Source organism: Diceros bicornis, chromosome 4 (genome assembly GCF_020826845.1).
Source record: "Diceros bicornis minor isolate mBicDic1 chromosome 4, mDicBic1.mat.cur, whole genome shotgun sequence".
NCBI classification, from domain to species: Eukaryota; Metazoa; Chordata; class Mammalia; order Perissodactyla; family Rhinocerotidae; genus Diceros; species Diceros bicornis.
Genome location: NC_080743.1, coordinates 84,026,560 through 84,046,368, shown reverse-complemented (window position 1 = coordinate 84,046,368; position 19,809 = coordinate 84,026,560). Strand labels below are relative to the sequence as shown.

At 42.3% G+C, this 19,809-nt stretch overlaps 1 protein-coding gene across 1 annotated transcript in view; it reads right to left on the bottom strand.

Annotated features, from left to right (window-relative positions):
• Positions 1 to 19,135, bottom strand: part of NMNAT2 (nicotinamide nucleotide adenylyltransferase 2) — a 148,472-nt gene extending 129,337 nt beyond the window's left edge. Inside the window, exon 1 of the mRNA XM_058539905.1 lies at positions 18,904 to 19,135. Within this exon, the coding sequence (XP_058395888.1) occupies positions 18,904 to 18,988 (85 nt within the window). The 5' untranslated portion in view covers positions 18,989 to 19,135. The remainder of the gene's footprint in view (positions 1 to 18,903) is intronic.
• Positions 19,136 to 19,809: the final 674 nt, after the last annotated feature.

Below are 19,809 nucleotides of genomic sequence, written 5' to 3'. Positions count from 1 at the left end.
GACTCCAGTTATTTATTTTTTATTTTTGGCTTATGCTGGTATATGCTCATTCAACATCTCTGCTTGAATGTGTAATCATCCTCTCAGAAGTACCAAGTCCAAGACTGAGCTCCTGATATCCCCTCCCAAACCCGCTCTACCCACAGTCACCCTACATCAAAAATGGCAATTCCATTCTTCCAATGGCTCAGACCAAAAACCTTGGCTCATCCTTGATTCCTTTTTCTTTCTCACCAAAACAGATCCATTATCAAATCCTATTGGCACTTACTACAAAATATACCTGGAATTCTATCACTTCTTCTCACCTCCACCTCCCTGGTCCAAACTACCATCATTTCTCTTCTAGATTACATGTAGTAACTTCCTAACTGGTTTCCCTGTTTCTATTCTCAACCACGATGGTCTATTCTCATCAATGCAGTCAGAATAAGTCAACAGAAGTCAGATCATGTAACACTTCTCTTCAAGACCTTCAAATGGCTCCCCTTCTCCTTTGGAGTAAAAGCCAAAGTCCTGACGATGTCGTATATGGCCCTACATCTACCACTCTCCCTTTTTCTCTCTGTTCCAGACACACTGGTTTCCTTATTTTTTTCTTGGGCATTTGAGGGAAGCGCTCACCTTAGGGCCTTTGCACTTGCTGTTCCCTCTGCCTGTAATGCTCTCCCCCAACATCCATATGGTTAAATCCCTCATCTCTTTCAAGTCTTTGCTCAAGTGTCACCATCTAGGGAGATTTCCCCTGACTACCCTTTAAAATTGCAACCCCCACCCCTGGAACTCCCCATTCCTCTAGCCTGCTTTTTTTGTTTTTTTTTTTTCTCTGTTGTACTCCTTGACACTTATAGCCCTAACATACTACTTGATTATTTGTTTATTTTTATTGTCTTTCTGCCTCCTCTAGACTGTAAATGCCATGAAGGCAGGGATTTTTGTATGTTTTGTTCTCTGATGTACTTCATCAGCAACTGAACTAATGCCCACACATAGCAGGCACTTAAATAAGTATTGGGGGTGGTGGTGGTGGTAAGCAAACTCATACAGAGCATCTCTGGAAATCACATGATCCTTAGCTGCTCCAGAAATTAATTCTTCTCAAGCGGAAGATAAACTCATTCTCAGGCTGCATATACTTTTGCTGTATCAATATTATACAACTTCAATCATTACAATAACAATAATAACTCTGACATTTATATATTGCTTTCCAGTCTACTGAATTCTTTCTCCCATATAGTTGTATTTCATCCTCAGGACAAGTCTGAAATTGAACAGGGCAGAGAGTGTCAATCCCATTTTACAGATGATAAGCCCCAGAGGAATCAAATATCCAGCTGATGGGTCACCCAGACAATGATTACAAATCTGGGATGAACCCAAGTCCCCTGACTCCAGGATTAGGACTATTGCTGCTATACCAGTCGGCTTTTAAAGAAACAACTTGTCTTTTCTGGAGTACTCAGACAAGTACTGACAGGATCTGGGACCTTCACTATCCTAATTTGGCTCTTATTTACTTAATAAATATTAATCAAGTACTTTCTATGTTCCAGCATTGTTCTAAACACTGAGCATACAGTGTAGGATAATACAGACCAGGACAAGTCTATGCTCTCATGGAGTCTATACTCTTAGAGAAGAGACGCCAATAAACATATACACACCCCCTAAAATATGTCAGGGGGTGATAGTGCCATGAAGGGGAAAGGGATAGAGGTTGACGGGGAACAGAGCAGATGAGCTATATTAGAGATGCCCAGTAACGACTTATTGTCATGTTCCCCACAAACCCTTCCTCTGGCAGTGGGGTGGACAGTGTTTCAAATTGTTGAGTGGAGATACTACAAAATGTATATATTTGAATAACAAAGATGTTCAAGATTCCCAATCTAGATGCCAGGGAACGGGGGTGATATTAAAGCTAAATAAAATAGAGCCTGGTTGACAGTTTCAGAAGATAGCACTAGGACAAACAGACCTAAGTTATATAAACACAGATTTTGTTCATGACAGAAGAGCTTTCTAACAGTGAAGCTGTCCAGCAAAGAAACAGACTGAAAATGAGCTCCCTGTCATGAAAAGTATCCAATAAGCAACTGAATGACCTCTGAAGTCTCTTCCAACTGCAAATCTGATTATTTTCCATTCTGTGAAGCCTCTCTCTACTCTAAGTCACCATTGGTTACAGTGGGTGATGGGGTGAGGACAGGCGCAAAAATCTAGCCAAAAACCATGGTTCTCTTGCCAGCCCACACAGAGGCTGAGCAGGCACCTGACTGTTGGCCCTGGATCCTTCCAGCAGCAGCAAAAGCTGACTCGTCTGCAGGGAGACTAGAGGCACAGCCTATTCTAGCCTTACCCTGCAGGACCTACCAAGGGCTTACATCTAAAGGAGCTGCTCTGCCCAGCGGGAACGGGCAGTATGTCTTCCCCAGTCACTCTGACCTCACCAATAGTTAAGCCACCAGTGATTACACAAGGAGAAGAGCAAATCGTCCTGGACAGGAGGCTGCCTCTCTGGTGACTTCCAGATGCTCATCGGCAATGTCCACACGTCTGTAGGCCTCTCTAGATCCCAGCCTGCTCACAACATCCCTAGATGGCAATCATCCACTTCCTTTGTCTTTCAGCCATTTCACCAATCCTCCACTAACACTGGCAACCAGACTTCCAGGGTAACTGTGTGCTGGTCCAGCCAAGACATCATGCGACAGACATTGGCAACAACTACGAATATTATCCCCATTATCCATCACTTACTGTGGGCCTGACAGTTTGCTAAGAACACTGTATGTGACAGGATGGGCTATAACCTTTATATATGTGGCTGGGACATGCTTGGAGAGCTATAGCTGGGCAGAGTCTGACTAGCAGTGGTGGCTCTTTCTTGCTGAGTGGGGTAGACTGCCCAAGGGATTTAGAGAGGAGGGAAAGGAGGTAGAGGGGCAGCTGGGCCAAGGAAGCTAAGTGCAGGGGAAAGGGAAACAGGACATTCTGTGGGAAGGATATGGGGAGGTAGGGGCAATTGCTGGAAAAAGAGAGATGAACCTGCTGCCATAAGAGGAAGAACCAAATTTCCTCTCCCTAGAGTTGAGTGGGACATTGTAGAAATTGGTGATTTACACTGTAACCCCTGCTATCTCTTTGTAAAATGTTTAGTAAAATTCATATCACTTAGTACTTAGGGACTGGATCTGTGATTTTGCAGGGGATGCAATACTGCGCTGGGGCCCAAGGTGAGAGCCAGGCATTCAAAGGAGGTGGTATTACAATATATTCACATTATCTCATTTAATCCTCACAACAGCCCAATAAAGTGAGTATATTATTATACTCATTTTACATTAAGGGGAGGGAGGTTATTGAATAATTATCTGTAGACAGTTTTGCCAACTACAATCTAAAAGAAGGGAGAGAATTTTATATTCATGTCTGTCCACTCTGATCCTGTACCTTTTTTAAGTTAGTGAAAGGTGAGTGTGGCCACTTCACTCTGTTTGTGGTCTCACCCAGGACCCTTCTTGATTTGCTCCCAATTTTCTCCTGTTTCTCTCCAGTGCCTCCTGGTTCTGAGCTGAGCCCTACTTTTCACTCCTCTCTCTGTGCTCTGGACTTGTCCACAGGTCTCCTTGGTGGTCTGCAGAGTCTTCTGGCCTTTCCACACTTGGCTGCCTTGGGCAGGATCCCCAGAGTGTTGCCGGTCTCTCTGCATACAAACTCTGGCACTGGCCCACTCGGTGGATGCAAGTGCCAGGATGAGGCCTAGCCCCCATTTCTGCATTGTCACAGCTCCTAGCACAGCGCTGAGGGTCCCGTTTCATTCAATAAATGAGCAAGGCAGCATCTTGCAGTAGTTAAAACAGTGACCTCCAGAGTCAGAGCATGTGGGTCTACATTTCTACCCACCATGCACTTGCTGTGTCGCTTGACACAAGTTACCTAACCTCTCTGATCATTAGCTGAATGGGAATGATAACAGGATTGTTGTATAGATTAAATGAGGTAAGGCAAGGAGAGCACTTAAAACAGTGCCTGGCACAAAGTAAGTGCTCAATAAATGTTAGCTCACATGTTAGTTTACAGTGATTATTTATTGGAGAGGATGAACAGAGTCAGTCACAACACAGGCCAGAAAAATTCCGTGGTCAGGGATGTCAGGCCACTGTTACTCCGCTCCCCCAAGGCAGGAAGAGTAGAAGCGGTTCTATTTCCCACAAAGGCTTTTGGGCAGGTGTCCTCTGGGGAGAGTTCAAGCCAGTGGAAAGGGAAGAGGAAGGGAAGCTGAGAGATCACCTAATTGACAAGTTGGGTTTTCTTTTCTCTTCCCCATCCCTTTAATTTCCAAAGTTGGGACTCTACCCCAAAGCTATTGTCATATAATAAAACAGTTCCTCATAAGCAATGTCATTTCTTATTCCTTTTCCCTTTCCCAGCATTTTCAAACACAATGAGTTTCTGCATTTCTTTAGACAAACAGAAAAATTTTTTGATCACAATAGACTGAAATAAACCAATTTGCAGCTAAAAGAAATGTGTATGTGTAAATTACTGTGGGTTGTATTGAGTGGGGGATGGAAGCAAGTGAATGGGAACAATGCCAGAAAAACAACTTTAGAGCACCCCGTGGCCGTGATGGGAGGCCCCGCTCTGGAGACTGTCCTAACCAGCTCCCCAATCACTCCTTCCCCACCCACTGTTACAGCTCAATACAACCACAAGTGAAACCACTAAGAACCAATCTTCACAAAACAATGCAGCCAGGAAAAGCAAATTCCTCATGGAGAAGTCATTCAAGCCTCTTTTATGAATATTCAGAGCCATACGATTTACTGGGCAAACAGGGATGTTGGACTTAAACATTCCCCCAAAGGATTCAGCAGCGAGTTCTTTATTCACTGCATTTAAATGCAAATGATAACAAAACTGCATGACAATACGCTTTGAAAAGATGATTTAAAACAGCACAAGGGAAGGATTAAGGGACCAATAAGAAGGATTTTATTTTAATTTTCTACAGAGGTTAAAGTCAGGCCAAACAGAAACCCAGAATTCAAACGCTATCGCTGGAGCCAACCTTGTCACCAAATAGAATTCGTTTAATTCTTTTCCTCCTCTTACAAAGAAATCGAAGAAAAAATTTTTCCCATTTTTTTGTTCATCAAAGACATCTATAGCTACCAAGCAGGACTCCTGGTCAGCATGAGCTTACCTCACCAAATTGATACGAACGCAAGCAAAAGCCCAGAAACTTGATCCTTAGCCTGCGCCATATGCAGGGTGAATGCATATGCTTAGAAATACTGGAAACAGTTCCCAGACCCTTATTCTAATTTACGAGAAACTCTGGTTGTTCAGAGCCCCCGGGTTGGGAACCCCTGATGTAGGAACATCTTCTAACACAGACATTCATGACTTTGAATGACGAGGGATAAAGAGCTGAATGTGCATGTCGGGGAAGAATGGCCCATTGTGTCCAGTGGGAGTTCCACTCTGGAGGGGAGCCTCAGAGGCCCCACATGATATGATAAAGACAGGAAAGGCCATAAATCCTGTGCTTTAAAGGCAACGCCAATGCCAAAGTGTCACCCACTGTTCACTGGGGTGGAGACATTATTATATCCGCTCAAAGATGGGAAATTAAACATTGTCCCCATACCAGCCCCTTCTGCAACTCAAACTGTCAAGCAAACAAACATGAAATGGGGAGGAGAAAGATCCAGTCTGTAAATGGAGGGCATGTGGACAGAGAAGCAATTGTGTACTAGCTGAAAGGATCTCACCTGAAAACAACAGGATGTCTGGGATTTGCATCAAAAGAACATAAGGCAGGGGTGGGGGAGTGGGTTGGGGTATCAATGAATCAAAATTGACAATGAATTAATAATTATTGAAGTTGGGTGACAGGTACATCCGGTTTCATTATATCATTCTGTTTATGGTTGCACGTGTTTGGAAATTTCCATAAGAAAAATGACTGTTTTGTTATTTTTTTTTAAAGATTCCCCCTGCTCAATCTAAATGTGATACTGCCCACCTCTGTCAGGACAAAGTCACCATTGCAGGGAACAAGAGCATTTTTGACACTCTCATGAGAGCCCTGGGAATAGAGCAACGCCAATGGCGTAACCGTGAGGGGAGGAGCTAGACAAGATAGGAAGAGAGTTCAGATTTCAGTCCAAAAACCAGGAGTTTTAAACATGGAGGAGAGTTGATTTGGAGCTTTCAACAGAACCTACTTAAAAAATAGCAGTCCCTGGGGCCAGTCCAGTGGCATAGTGGTTAAGTTGGCATGCTCCGCTTTGGCAGCAGCCCAGGTTCACAGGTTCAGATCCTGGGCACAGACTTACACACTGCTCATCAAGCCATGCTGTGGCAACATCCCACATACAAAATAGAGGAAGATCGGCATAGATGTTAGCTCAGGGCCAATATTCCTCACACACACACACAAAAACAGTCCCTGCAATGAAATATCAAGAAACTTGATAATCCAAGAATTCAGAGGCTTCTAGTCTCAGCCCTGTCTGAAAACCTGGAAAGTTGCTTTCTTATTCTAAAGGCAGCATGTCCCTCCCAGTGTGTGGTCGACATCTCATACAACTAAGCATGTGCGTTGACCTACAAAGTTCTGAAAATACCACATCTTGACAATACACTAGTCAGTTATTTTGTTGTTTTTTTTTTTACCAGTCAGATTTTTAAATAAATTGAACTAGTTTAGCAGCTTAATCCACCAAATTGACCAATTATTCAGAATGTCAGGACATTTTAGCATGCAGGTAGCCATAGCTTGCCTTACCTGATACAATTAGAAAAAGATAGACACAGCGCCACAAATAAAGGGAACATCTGCTAACCTACATTCAATAAGACAGCACATATCAGGCCACATCGAATGCTGTATCATGAACTGGACATAAGATTTTAAAAGGGATATAGACAATGAAGATATGCTCAGAGAAGATGAGCCAGGATGTTATGAAGACTAGAAACAGCAATGGATGTCCAGCTGAAGGAACTGAGGCTGGTTAAGCCTAAGCAGAAGACTGGTGGGGAGGACAGAGGAGCTGTCTTCAGCTATTCGAATGTCTTACGAGTAGAAAATAGATTAGACCTGCTCCATGGATCTAAAAGAAAAGAACTAGAGCCAACACATGGAAGTCTCAGGAAGGCCAATGTCAGCCCAATAGAAGGAACGATCTTGAAAAAGGTAAAATTGTGCCAAGGGCTGTCTGGCTGCTTTGGAAAATAGTGCATCCCCTGGCTCTGCAAGATCTCAAGCAAAGTTTGGACAGACACTTGTGAAGATGTTTTAAAAGAGGTTTCAGGACTGGATGAGTATCTGCATGATTTCTGAAATCTTAAAATGGAGACTCTGTGCTTTATGAAGATGAAAACCTATAATTGACAAACCAAGGTTTTATGTTCGTTTTGTTTGTTTGAAGTCGAGTAAATAATATACAAAGCTTCCCTTTGACAGGTGCCATGTACATTAAACCTTTTCAAACTATGAATAAATAAAAATAAAACCTAACTCCTCTGCCATCCTCAAACCTCCTTCTGCCTCATTGAGAAGCCATTCCTAGATGTATCGTGCCTCTGACTGAAGTATCCAGCGGACGGTTTCAGGATTCACTTTCATCCTTGACCCCACATTTTTCACTCCTGCCAACTTACATACTTAACAGCTCCCAAACATGACTTGCAGGTTCCCGCTGTGGATACCTGGAAAAGCTATACAATGGCATAGGGTTCCACTCTAGGATGCACAAGACTTCCTGTCTTTTTTTTTTTGTGAGGAAGATCAGCCTTGAGTTAACATCCATGCTAATCCTCTTCTTTTTGCTGAGGAAGACCAGCTCTGAGCTAACACCTATTGCCAATCCTCCTCCTTTTGTTTTTCCCCAAAGCCCCAGTAGATAGTTGCACGTCGTAGTTGAACATCCTTCTAGTTGCTGTATGTGGGACGCGGCCTCAGCATGGGCGGAGAAGCGGTGTGTCGGTGTGCGCCTGGGATCCGAATGCGGGCCGCCAGTAGCAGATCGTGCGCACTTAACTACTAAGCCACAGGGCCGGCCCAAGCCTTCCTGTCTTGAGGCAACAATCATCTCAGTTTTGAAGTCCCTGAGTGTTTGCTATTTGTCCTGTTTTCGGACTCTGTCATTCTTGAATCTCTGTTTTCCTAATTCCCATATTCTTGTCTGATTTCTGATCACCTATTTTGCCTCAACTTTGAGATTCTGAATATTCCTAACAGTTCAATCATTCCTTCATTTAATATTGATAGTATCCTCCATGTACCTAGAGCCCTGTCTTAGGCACCTTAGGAGATACAAAAGCCATATCACCCTGGCAAAGGCCTAAATCTGATAGAGGATATGAAAGGGATAGAAATAGCTACAACCCACAGCACAATGCGATAAGTGCTATGAGAGAGGTACAAACCAAGCTCTATCAGAATTCAGAGGGAGGTGAGATGCTGCAGAAAAACGAGATGTGACTGCAAGAGCCCCCTGTAAAAGCCTGATGCAATTGATGTGCTAATTTTTTTAAATCCTCATATATAAAGTACGTAAAATATTAGATTTAAAGAGGGGGTAGCTATGAATCAGGAAAAGGATGTTCTGGGAAATATATCTAATGTTCAACAGCAGATAAACAGCCAACATTAGCCAGAGGGGCTAATCAATGTCCAGTAAACCAAACACCAGAAAATCATCCCCATTATGAACACGGTCGTTTACTCTGTCAGCCAGAAAAATTACAATTATGAAATTGAAACTACATTTGCTGCTTAAATGAGTCTTTTTAGAGATTTAGTTTAGACTGAAAATTGTTCTTTAAAGAGTTCCTCTGAGTAAAGGACTTCAACTGCTCTTTATATTTTTAGAATCCTTCAGATTCATTCCCCATTCCAACCCCCTGAGGTAGGTTATATCAGAGGGAGGCAAACTTTTTCTATAAACGGCCAAACAGTAAGTATTTTAGGCTTTGCAGTCATATGATTTCTGTTGCAACTGCTGTTGTAGTGTGAAAATAGCCACAGACAATACACACGTGAATGAGTGTGGCTGTGTGCCAATAAAACTTTATTTATAAATATTAAAATTTGAATTTAATAAAATTTTCATGAGTCACAAAATATTATTCTTCTTTTATGTTTTTTTCAACCATTTAAAAGTGTAAAAGCGGGCCGGCCCCGTGGCTTGGTGGTTAAGTGCACGCGCTCCGATGCTGGCGGCCGGGGTTCGGATCCCGGGCGCCCACCGAGGCACCACTTCTCCGTCCATCCTGAGGCTGAGTCCCACATACAGCAACTAGAAGAATGTGCAGCTATGACATACGACTATCTACTGGGGCTTTGGGAGAAAAAATAAATAAATAAAATCTTTAAAAGTGTAAAAGCCATTCTTAGCTAGCAAGCCACATTTGGCCAACAGGCTGTAGTTTTCTGACCCCTGGGTTATGTCAATCACCCCATTTACAGATGAGAAAACAAAGGCTAAAGGCGACTAAGTATATTCCTAAATCAATAGTAATTCAGTTTATTAATTTTCATATATAGAGAAATAATGAAGCAATAGGAAAAACTGGGACATTTACCCATTCTTTATTAACATTATTCACAGCATGGGAAAATCATATATTATCTATAAACTTTGATTCCCTGGGACATAACAAGTAAATAATTTTTAAACTGTGCTTAGCAAGATTGGTTCATGGTAAACAAAGAAATTATGGCTTAAATTTATATGTATAACATTTTATTGTCTTAATTTTAATTTATAATGAGTGACAGTCTCTAAGTTAAAAAAAATTCGCCTTATTTTAAAAATCTTGTAGTTCGTGTGATGAACCACCACTGCTAAATATTTATCAGTACATAAATATTTCAAAAGAAATATGAATAGTGGGGCCAGCCCGTGGCTTAGCGGTTAAGTGGGCGCGCTTCGCTGCTGGTGGCTGGGGTTCCGACCCCGGGCGTGCACCGATGCACCACTTCTCTGGCCATGCTGAGGCCGTGTCCCACATACAGCAACTAGAAGGATGTGCAGCTATGACTTACAACTATCCACTGAGGCTTTGGGGGTAAAATAAATAAATAAATAAAATCTTAAAAAAAAAAAAGAAATATGAATAGTTATCGATGTAGTTTAATCTCAGTGCCACATGGAACGAGGATTCCACCTCTCTGTGGGTACCAAGATGAAGGGTCAGAAAAATGTGGAAGAATAAAGCATTGGAAAACCCAACCCCCCGCTGGAATGTCACTAATTTGGGGCTTAAAGTCATATAATAATAAATTTCAAAGTCATGGAAACACATAGCTTTATAAGCAAGAGCAGAAATATACTTGTTCAAGACTTCCTGAAAGGATTAGAACTAAAAATAAGTGTTAAAGTGGGGCCAGCCTGGTGGCATAGCAGTTAAGTTCACACACTCCCCTTCAGTGGCCTGGGGTTCACAGGTCAGGATCCCGGGCACGGACCGACACACTGTTCGTCAAGCCACGCTGTGGCAGCGTCCCATATAAAGTAGAGGAAGAAGGGCACAGATGTTAGCCCAGGGCCAACCTTCCTCAGCAAAAAGAGGAGGATTGGCAATGGATGTTAGCTCAGGGCTAATCTTCCTCACCAAAAAAAAAAAAGCGTCAGAGAAAAGAATCTCCATGATACTTACTCTTCAAACAATTAAGCCTGTGTCAAAGAGAGCAGGCGCATGATCCAAATTCTACAAAATCGTGGAAGATCAAACTAGGGTGAATGGAATTCACCAAATCTGAGAATACTTGGACAAGGTGGGGCCACCCCATTGAAGTACAGAATGGGTACACTGGAACCTAAGTGAGAACCACTTCCCATCAGGGACGTGCTTGTTTGATTGCTTGTTTTGTTGAGTTGTACAGAAGTATAATTCTTGACTTATTTATTCCTTCAGTAGATAGGGCTTGTACAATGTACAATGGTTCCATTTCAGAAAATAAAAAATAAAATAAAATCATAAAAAATGAAAAAGCTTTCCTTATTTTAAAGAGTGATACTGAAATAAGAACTTTAAAATGTTAGATAAGGATGGCCTTAGTCACACCATGTAGGCCGTTGAACATCTTTTTGGGCTAAAATACTTCTGAGACTATCTGCCAAAGTGTATCCAAAAAAAGCAAATGTGTTCCATGCAATTGAATGCTTATAATTGGAAAACCTCTGGCAACGGAAAACTTCCTTCTTTGTAAACAGAGGCTGCATTTATATATATTGGAATATGGAACATCCATAAATAAAGCTATATAATTCTCTATAAAATGAATTTCTATATCACAATGCTTAGTCTGTTACTTCAAATCATTAAAAATTATTTTAAATGCCTTATTTAACCAAAATTTTGTGTGTTGAATATTGTTTTTAAAAAAACTGGTGTTGAAAAATATTTAATGTATTCCTTTGCGTCCTTAGGATCTTTTTGGGCAATTTAGGATGATTTGAAAACTCTTTAAAAATGAACAAGAACTCTACTAGAAAGTGTATGTTTCATAGTATCATTAAATATTGATTAAGCAACCACTACATACAGAACACTGTATCGGTGGCTAAGACAATGATATTACACAATTTAGACTTGAATCTTTTTAAAGAAACACTTTCAAAACTGGTTTTTCATTCTATTTGCCAGTTATGCATAGACTACTATCACAACTATTGCTGATCAACAGGAAAATAACAGAAAATATAGATTATCCATCTAGTTTTGCATTTTCCTCTCAAGTCTGAGGATATCTCTGAAACAGAGAGGTCCAAACTTAAGGGTTGGCAGGTTATATTTTTTAGTTTGCCTCCAAACTTTAGGCTGTTCATTTGACTTGGTCTAACATTGGATATTTGTGTAGAAATGTTTCTCTTGAGATTCATAACATCTTAAAGGATGTTCCTACTAAGCAATAATTCAAACTATTTCTTAAAAGGCGTATGAACCTCTTAAATCTGGTAGTTCTAAGGATAAAGGCTTAGAAATGTAGACTAAGATCAAAAAGAGAAGAGAAACTAAAAATGAATGTTTCTGCATTTCAAAATTCTTAGAACATCAACCTTCTTCTTGGTTGTCTCCTGTATCTCATTTGGGATGAATTCTAGATGGGAGATTTGCCTCTCATGGTTAGCTTGTGTCAACGTGAGGCTCAGTTGGTCAATTCAGCAAGAGAAAGAAAATCAAGACACCTTTTTATGTGAACAAAAATGTCTAAATTTTCTTTTTCAGCCATTATTCTCCTGTCATCAGCAGACACAGCTCCTGCCAGTGAAACTGCTAGGAGTGATCCATGAGTTTCCATTAGTGGACCTTCAACTTCTCAGTGAGTTAGAATTCCCAAGCATCCACCTGAATATATTATGACAGCCATCATCACAGTGATGAGCAAGTTCTGGAATGGTCTTTTGAACTGTATCAACTGTTTCCAATTTCACAGCCTCAACATCCAATTTCACAGCCTCAACATTAAAAGAGTCAATGTTAGGACCTTGATTTTCTCCTATTTTATACTTTTAAAAAAAGCCAGCAAACCCTTTTTTTTCTCTTTATGTCCATAATGTTAATGAATTTCAATATCTTTCTTGCATGAAGAACTGTGAATAACCCAACTGGAACCTATTGGGAGATTTCAGTGGAAGAGTCAGATGTCCCAGGCTACAAAGAGACTTTGAATTTAGGTATTTCCTTCTTTTGAATCAGTGCTTGGTTAGAACACATATTTCCAAAATTTTAGAGTAAGAAGTATGAAACCGCACTTTCCCCACCAATCCCAAACCCGTTTCTCTTCCAGTGTTCTTTATTCATCCACCTTGGACAGAAACCTGCGAGTTACCCTGGACTACTTTGCCATCACCCACCCATCAAATTATCAAATAAGGATTTCTTTTAACCTCCTAAATATTTTCAAATGCACTCACTCTGCATCCTGAATACCAATAACCTGGATGAGGTGACCATCTTCTCCGACTTGAACTCTGTGCTGCTGAAATAGGTGCCAAGCTGTTGACTACATTTCCCTTCTTGCCCTTCACCAATCTATATTCAAGATTCAATTAAATCATAATTTAAAAGTTCTGATTATGACATCCCTTTACTTAAAAAAAAACATGCAATGTTTTCTCATTGTCATTAGGATAAAATCTAAATTCTTTAACATAACTTACAAGCCTTCATAATTGATCAGTCTTCCACCTACCTTTCCAGTCTTATCTCTTACTCCCCTCCTCCTTGAGCCATCGTGAACTTTCCTTTGTTCTAATATCTTATGGCTCTCTGTCTCACCACCCCAGCCCTTGCACATGATTGATTCCTCTACCTGGAACAAGATTCTATATATTCATTTATTTTTTATTTATTCAACAACTATTATGGAGCAAAGACTTGCTATTTGCAACTCTTATTATAGTATACTATTATGGAGAGCCTACTCCATGCTAGGTACTAGGAGATAAATCAATAATGAAACCAGATATGGTTTCTGTCTTAATAGAGCTTAAGGTCTAGCACGGAAAACATATAATGAGACATAGAATGAGATGAGAATTATGGCATGAAAAGTATAAGGTGACGTGGGATCAAATGTCAGGGTCACCACACTTAATTTAGGAGTCATGGAGGTTCCCCAAGGAAGTACTGTTGAAGCTAAAATCCAAAGGATGGGTAGGTGTTAGTTGTGGTAACAGAAGACTGGGGAGGGAGGAGGAAGTGGGGGGAGTGGTGGAAGGAATGTTCCAGTGACATAGTTAAAAGCAAAATATACAAATATTAAGAAAAGAAATAGCCTTTCCTTATTATAAGCATAAGATATTGAGAACTGATTGGGGCCAGCCCCATAGCTTAGCGGTTAAGTGCACACGTTCTGCTACTGGAGGCCCGGGTTCGGATCCCGGGTGCACACGACGCACCGCTTCTCCGGCCATGCTGAGGCCGCATCCCACATACAGCAACTAGAAGGATGTGCAGCTATGACATACAACTATCTACTGGGGCTTTGGGGAGAAAAAAAAGGAGGAGGATTGGCAATAGATGTTAGCTCAGAGCCGGTCTTCCTCAGCAAAAAGAGGAGGATTAGCATGGATGTTAGCTCAGGGCTGATCTTCCTCACAAAAAAAAAAAAAAAATAGAGAGAACAGATATATTTGTTGAATATATTTTGTTAGTGGCCTGTGTTGCCAAAGAAAAAAATTCATAAAGTTCTCATTACCCTTTGCTGATAACTAAGTTCAGGTGGCTCCTCCTTCCATAGGTGCTGTTGCTACTAAAAGAATAAAGAAGAAGCATCTTGGATGAGAGAGTCTAGATATTAGGAAACCAGTGCTATCTTGACTTTTGCTTATGACCTTGACTAAATGACTTACACCTGTACCTCTGCTTTGTCATTTGTAAAAGGGAGATGATAATATTATTCAGTTTCACTTACAGGGTAGGATCAAATGAGATAGTGATGCAAAAGTATAAATACCACATTGTGCATAATGATCTTTTGTTATAGGCATTTCAAGCACATTAAACAGTTTCTCAATTTCTGACAGTTCTCTATATATCGGTAGCAACTCAAATTCATTTTTCTTATGATTTCTAGTTGTAGCAACAGGGGCTGCATTTCCAATTCCATGACAAGTAGAGAGCCCTCTTCATCACCCTTTAAGAGGAACAGAATTGGATCATGTCTCTTTCAAAAGACCCAATTGTTTGGGCCGGCCCGGTGGCGCAAGCGGTTAAGTGCGCGCGCTCCGCTGCGGCGGCCCGGGGTTCGCTGGTTCGGATCCCGGGCGCGCACCGACGCACTGCTTGGTAAGCCATGCTGTGGCGGTGTCCCATATAAAGTGGAGGAGGATGGGCACAGATGTTAGCCCAGGGCCGTCTTCCTCAGCAAAAAAAAAGAGGAAGATTGGCGGATGTTAGCTCAGGGCTGATCTCCTCACAAAAAAAAAAAAAAAAAAAAAGACCCAATTGTTCAAAGCAAAAAAAAAGCAGAAAAGTAGAAAAACTAGAAAATCCAGTTATTTTGTAATCATCAAAAAACAGGATACATTTCTGCTGTGATCAAGTCTCTCAATTCCTTTATTTTTTATGGCGAAACTAATCTGATCAGTCCTTTCTTACTTTTCTGTTTAAACTTGCTATCTGATTTACCACTGGTGGATTTGTTGACAAACATAGCAATAGAAATACAAAGAAATCTGTAATGAAATATAATCTCTAAATACTTAATAAATAAGAACTTAAATGTAAAAAAAAAAAACCAACAACTTCTAGCTTCACATTGTCTTCTTATGTAATAAGGCAGAATCATGAAATAAAACATCATTAGTTATGGGTTTACTTTGCCAAAAACTTTTATTCATCTCTGAAAACATTTTAGCTACAGTTAAGTATATAGATATCAAATATCTCTATCACAAATATTAATTTTTTTCCTATATGTTTTTACACCCATAAATAGGAATAATATCAACTCCCTTTCAGAGTAAAGAGAAAAGAACATTCCAAAATATTTTACAAATATTGAGAACTGTACAAGTACTACTTTACAGAGATGAAGAGTGAGTTATTAGTTCTGAATGTCACTTCTCTTTTTGTTTATAGTCTTTTTCTTTTTGCTTTGGTAAACAATTGGATTTCAAAATACAGGAGCTCTATTAAAGGTGTCCAATTTCCAAGTCCTGTTTGGGTCTTTTTAAAAATTTTCTATTACAAATTTCTTTTTTTTAATTTTTATTTATTTTTTTTCCCCCAAAGCCCCAGTAGATAGTTGTATGTCATAGTTGCACAGCCTTCTAGTTGCTGTATGTGGGACGCGGCCTCAGCATGGCCGGAGAAGCGGTGCATTGGTGCGCGCCCGGGAACCGAACCCGGGCCGCCAGCAGCAGAGCGCGTGCACTCAACCACTAAGCCACGGGCCGGCCCTCTATTACAAATTTCAAGCACCTTAAAGGAAGTTTGAAAATTTTATTGTATTAATTATTTTTGTATTGTTGGGGAGAAAATTTTAAAAGCCATTTAAAAGGAGAAAATAGTTCATGGATAACTGGTTTCTTTAGAGATGGGAAAGAGCTCTTAACGAAATGCATATTTAGGAATCTCATTTAGTTGATGGCCAATTTAATTCTAATCTCTGTTAGTACACGTTTGAAGGAAATAGAGTTCATGGAATTATGCAGTCGGAAGATTAGTGAGCACTTCTTCCCGCCTTTGATACAGTGCAAAGGCCTCTGCAAGAGAAATCAGTAATGTGGGGTTCCAGCCTCAACTCTGCCACCCACTCTCCATGTCACTTAAACCACTTAAGAAAGCTACTTAGCCTCTGAACATCAGTTTCTCATTTGTAAAGTGGAGATAATGATGCCTTTCTTGTAACCTTGTTATTAGGAATAAGTGACATAACATATATGAAAAGGCCTGGTAAACCAGAAACTACTCTCCAAAAATAAATTACAAAATTTATCACGAGCTCAAAGGTTCCCATAAGAGATTCTACAAAAATAGCTTAATATGTATTTTGTGGTCTTATTCTTGTTTCCTTTTCACATGTATATGTGCTAAATCCTTCATTAGGGTATAAGCTCCTAAAGCCACAGTGAGCACACCATGTCCTCTTTCCCTGTTGCTCTCTGGATTACACGTAACTAATGGACACTCAAAAGGCTTTGTTGACAGATAGTCTCTCCTTCCCCAGTTCCAATGTCAAGCAAATAGTCACGACTGTCAAAGAGTCTCCTTTCACCTATTCTATATCTAAAACTCCCTGCTGTAACACATGCCTATTTCCACATATTCTCTTCTCTAAGCTCATGGAGAATTGGCAGGTCAGCATCCACTTAACAAAAGCCTTTATCACTGTTACCAAACTCTCTTTAGCTGCGAGACAGAATCCTTGGTTCTCAATCTAAATCTGTCCCTCTTGCAATCCAAAACAAGCAGAATTAACGACATTCTTAGCCCCAGAAAGAAAGAAAGGAGGATTACCTGCTGGCTCACTAAAGATTCCTAGAGCCAAGGAGTTCCAGAGGAAAGCCCATCCCTGTCTGGGCAACTGAGAGGAATGAAGCACATCAACATAAAATGGCTAGAGGAAATATGGACAGAGATGAAAAGAAAGACAGGGGTGAAGATATCAGACTCAAAAGAAAGTGAAAGTAGAGTGTTCCCAGGGCACTGATATTCCCTTAGAAGACTGATGAGATGCTCTGGTCTACCCTGATGCTCCAACGAAAGTCTTTATTTAATAGGTAAGTTGGCATTAGCTTTTAATAAAACACTTTTAAAAGTGAAGGGATGCTGAGAAAGGAATGGCTACCTCTCAGTCTCCCTTCTTGGATCCTATAAATGTGCCTCCCTGATCTGTGCTCTGCTCAAAGTAGTTCTAATATTCTTTTCATGAGGTTTTAATAAGCAGGCCCCATTCGACGCACCTTTTAGGTTTAAGAGAGGAATATTTTTAGTTTAATCCACCTCGCCCAGTCTTTACTGCTATGATGTGGCATTCATTTAACAGCCCTAGGAAGGCTCGCTCAATCCTCAGGCTCAGAGTAAACACGTGTGCTCGCAGCCAGCTCCGGCGCGCCCTGTGTTTCAGCACCGCCGCCTCTGGATAGCGCCTTGCTGCCCGGCGGGTCAGGGCCTCTCATCCGTCCCATCTCGCATCCACCCCCAGCCCACTCGCTCTCCTCTACTCCATGTTTCCCTCATTAACAGAAAAAAAAAAAACACCCCCAACTTCTAACCTCTCCTCAATTTCCTGCCTCTAAAGTGACCGTGTCCCTCCCTCAGGGTCTAAACGCGCACACCCCCGCGCCTTTGGGTCTTGCAGGAGCAGCAACTAAGCCGCGTCATTTACCCGCCGGTGGCCCAAGATCTCCAACAGGCATCGATCACCTTTCCCTTGCCCCTGCTGAATCCCAAACCAGCAGCCAGGAGCCCCCACTCGCTCCCTTTCTTTCCACGCCCCAAAGCCTCCGAGAAACAACTGGCGATGATGCGCCCTCCACCGCCCCCCGAACACACACACACACACACACACACACACACACATACGCTCGCACGCACGCACACACTCATACACACACTCGCACGCCGCAAGCTTTCCGGGTGCCATTGCCGCTCTGGGCAAAGCCTCAGCCAACTTAGGCCCCCATCCATCAACACCGGCTCGCAAAGGGCAGCCCGCAGCGGCTGCCCCGCCCCCTCCCCTTCCTAAGCAGCGGGTCCTGGCAGCCAAGCCCAGGTTGGCCAGGCCCCCCAATCCCATTCATTCAGCCATCCACCTCGCGCAGGCAACACACGGTCCACAACGCTCAAACATTCGCCCCTGTGCCGCCCCGAACCATAGCCAAACCCTAAATTAACCTCCTTGAAGCTCCAGCCCTATTACTGGTGTGTTGTGTGTGAGTGTTTGTCTCTCTGAAGCATATACATCATTTAACTCCTTCGAGCTTTCCGCCCATCCTAAACAAACAGCACGTTATCTCCAGCCCCCTCCTCTCTTCTCCGCGCCCCAACCTCTGCCCCCATCCCGATCTTCACCAGCCAAGTAGCCAAACCACCGGACCGCCGCAACCCACTTCTCGAACCTCGACCTCCCACCCAGCCCATACCAACACTCATTTCCAGCCCTTCCCCTCCCCTCCCCTCCCCTCCCCCACCCCCTGGCCCCCTGCGAGCCGGGTCAGGCCCCAGCAAGTGACGCCTCGGAAGCGCAGTCTTCGTCCCCTCCGGCGAGCCAGGAATAGAGGGGTTGACCTCCCAGCAGAGGGATCAGCCGGCGTACCCCCCCGACGGGACACAAGCCTTACTGTTCGGTCGCCCAGGAAAACACAGGTGCCGGGGAAAGAAGAGAGGCGGAAGCCGCCTCCGGGGGTGGGCGGGAGGACTCACCGAACATCTGAATGTGCCCTTTGGTGATGGGATTGAAGCTGCCGCAGGCAAGCAAGATAACGTGGGTCTTGGTGGTCTCGGTCATGGTGTGGGTGGGTCCCTCGCCCTGGTCCAGGAGTCGCCCCTCTTTTTGTGTCTCGATATGTCTGCAGAGGGAGAAAGGAAGGCGAGGCTCCGGCGGTGGATGCTGTGGACTCCAAGGAGCCGCTCTAGACGCAAACCGCGTCACTCCCCGCCTCTCCTTAACGCTTGCAGCTCCGGCAAGATCCGAGGCTGCTTTTGTATTGCTCTGCTGGATCCCTTTCTTTCCTTTCTAGCTTCTTTCGCCTCTCTCGTCCTGGTCTCCCACCCCTCCCTTTCTCTCGCCTCCACCCCACTTCATTCCATCACGCTCTTTTCTTAGTGTTTATCTACAAGGCAAGACGTGGTACCCAAGCCCAGAACCATGAATACTTGACAGCACGGTGTGAGCTCTCTCTCTTACCTCCTTCTGATTTAGTTTTCCTCCTTCACTCTTAACATTCTTCTGTCCACATCTACTTTCTCTAACATTTCCGATGCTGAAAGTGTTTGATCTTAAGAATTGTTTTCTTTCTCTCTTCCTCAAATCTTTAAGTGAAAAATGACGATTGTTCATTTCCGGAGTATTACTTCCTGCCTTTCTTTTCCCCCTTATCTGATGATTTTGAACTATTGAACTAAGCCAGATCTTGACCTAGTGGTTGTTAGGAAATAGGGGGAGCCTGAATCTTTCCCCTGGTGTATTGGTCCTTTTTGTGGGTTGAAGCAATGCTATCAGATTGAGAGAGCATGGATGGGGCAGAATTTCTAAAGCTGTGTTAGAAAACTATTGTGATATTACATAAGCTATCAAAGTTGAGACAGATTTATCCATTCAACAAGTAT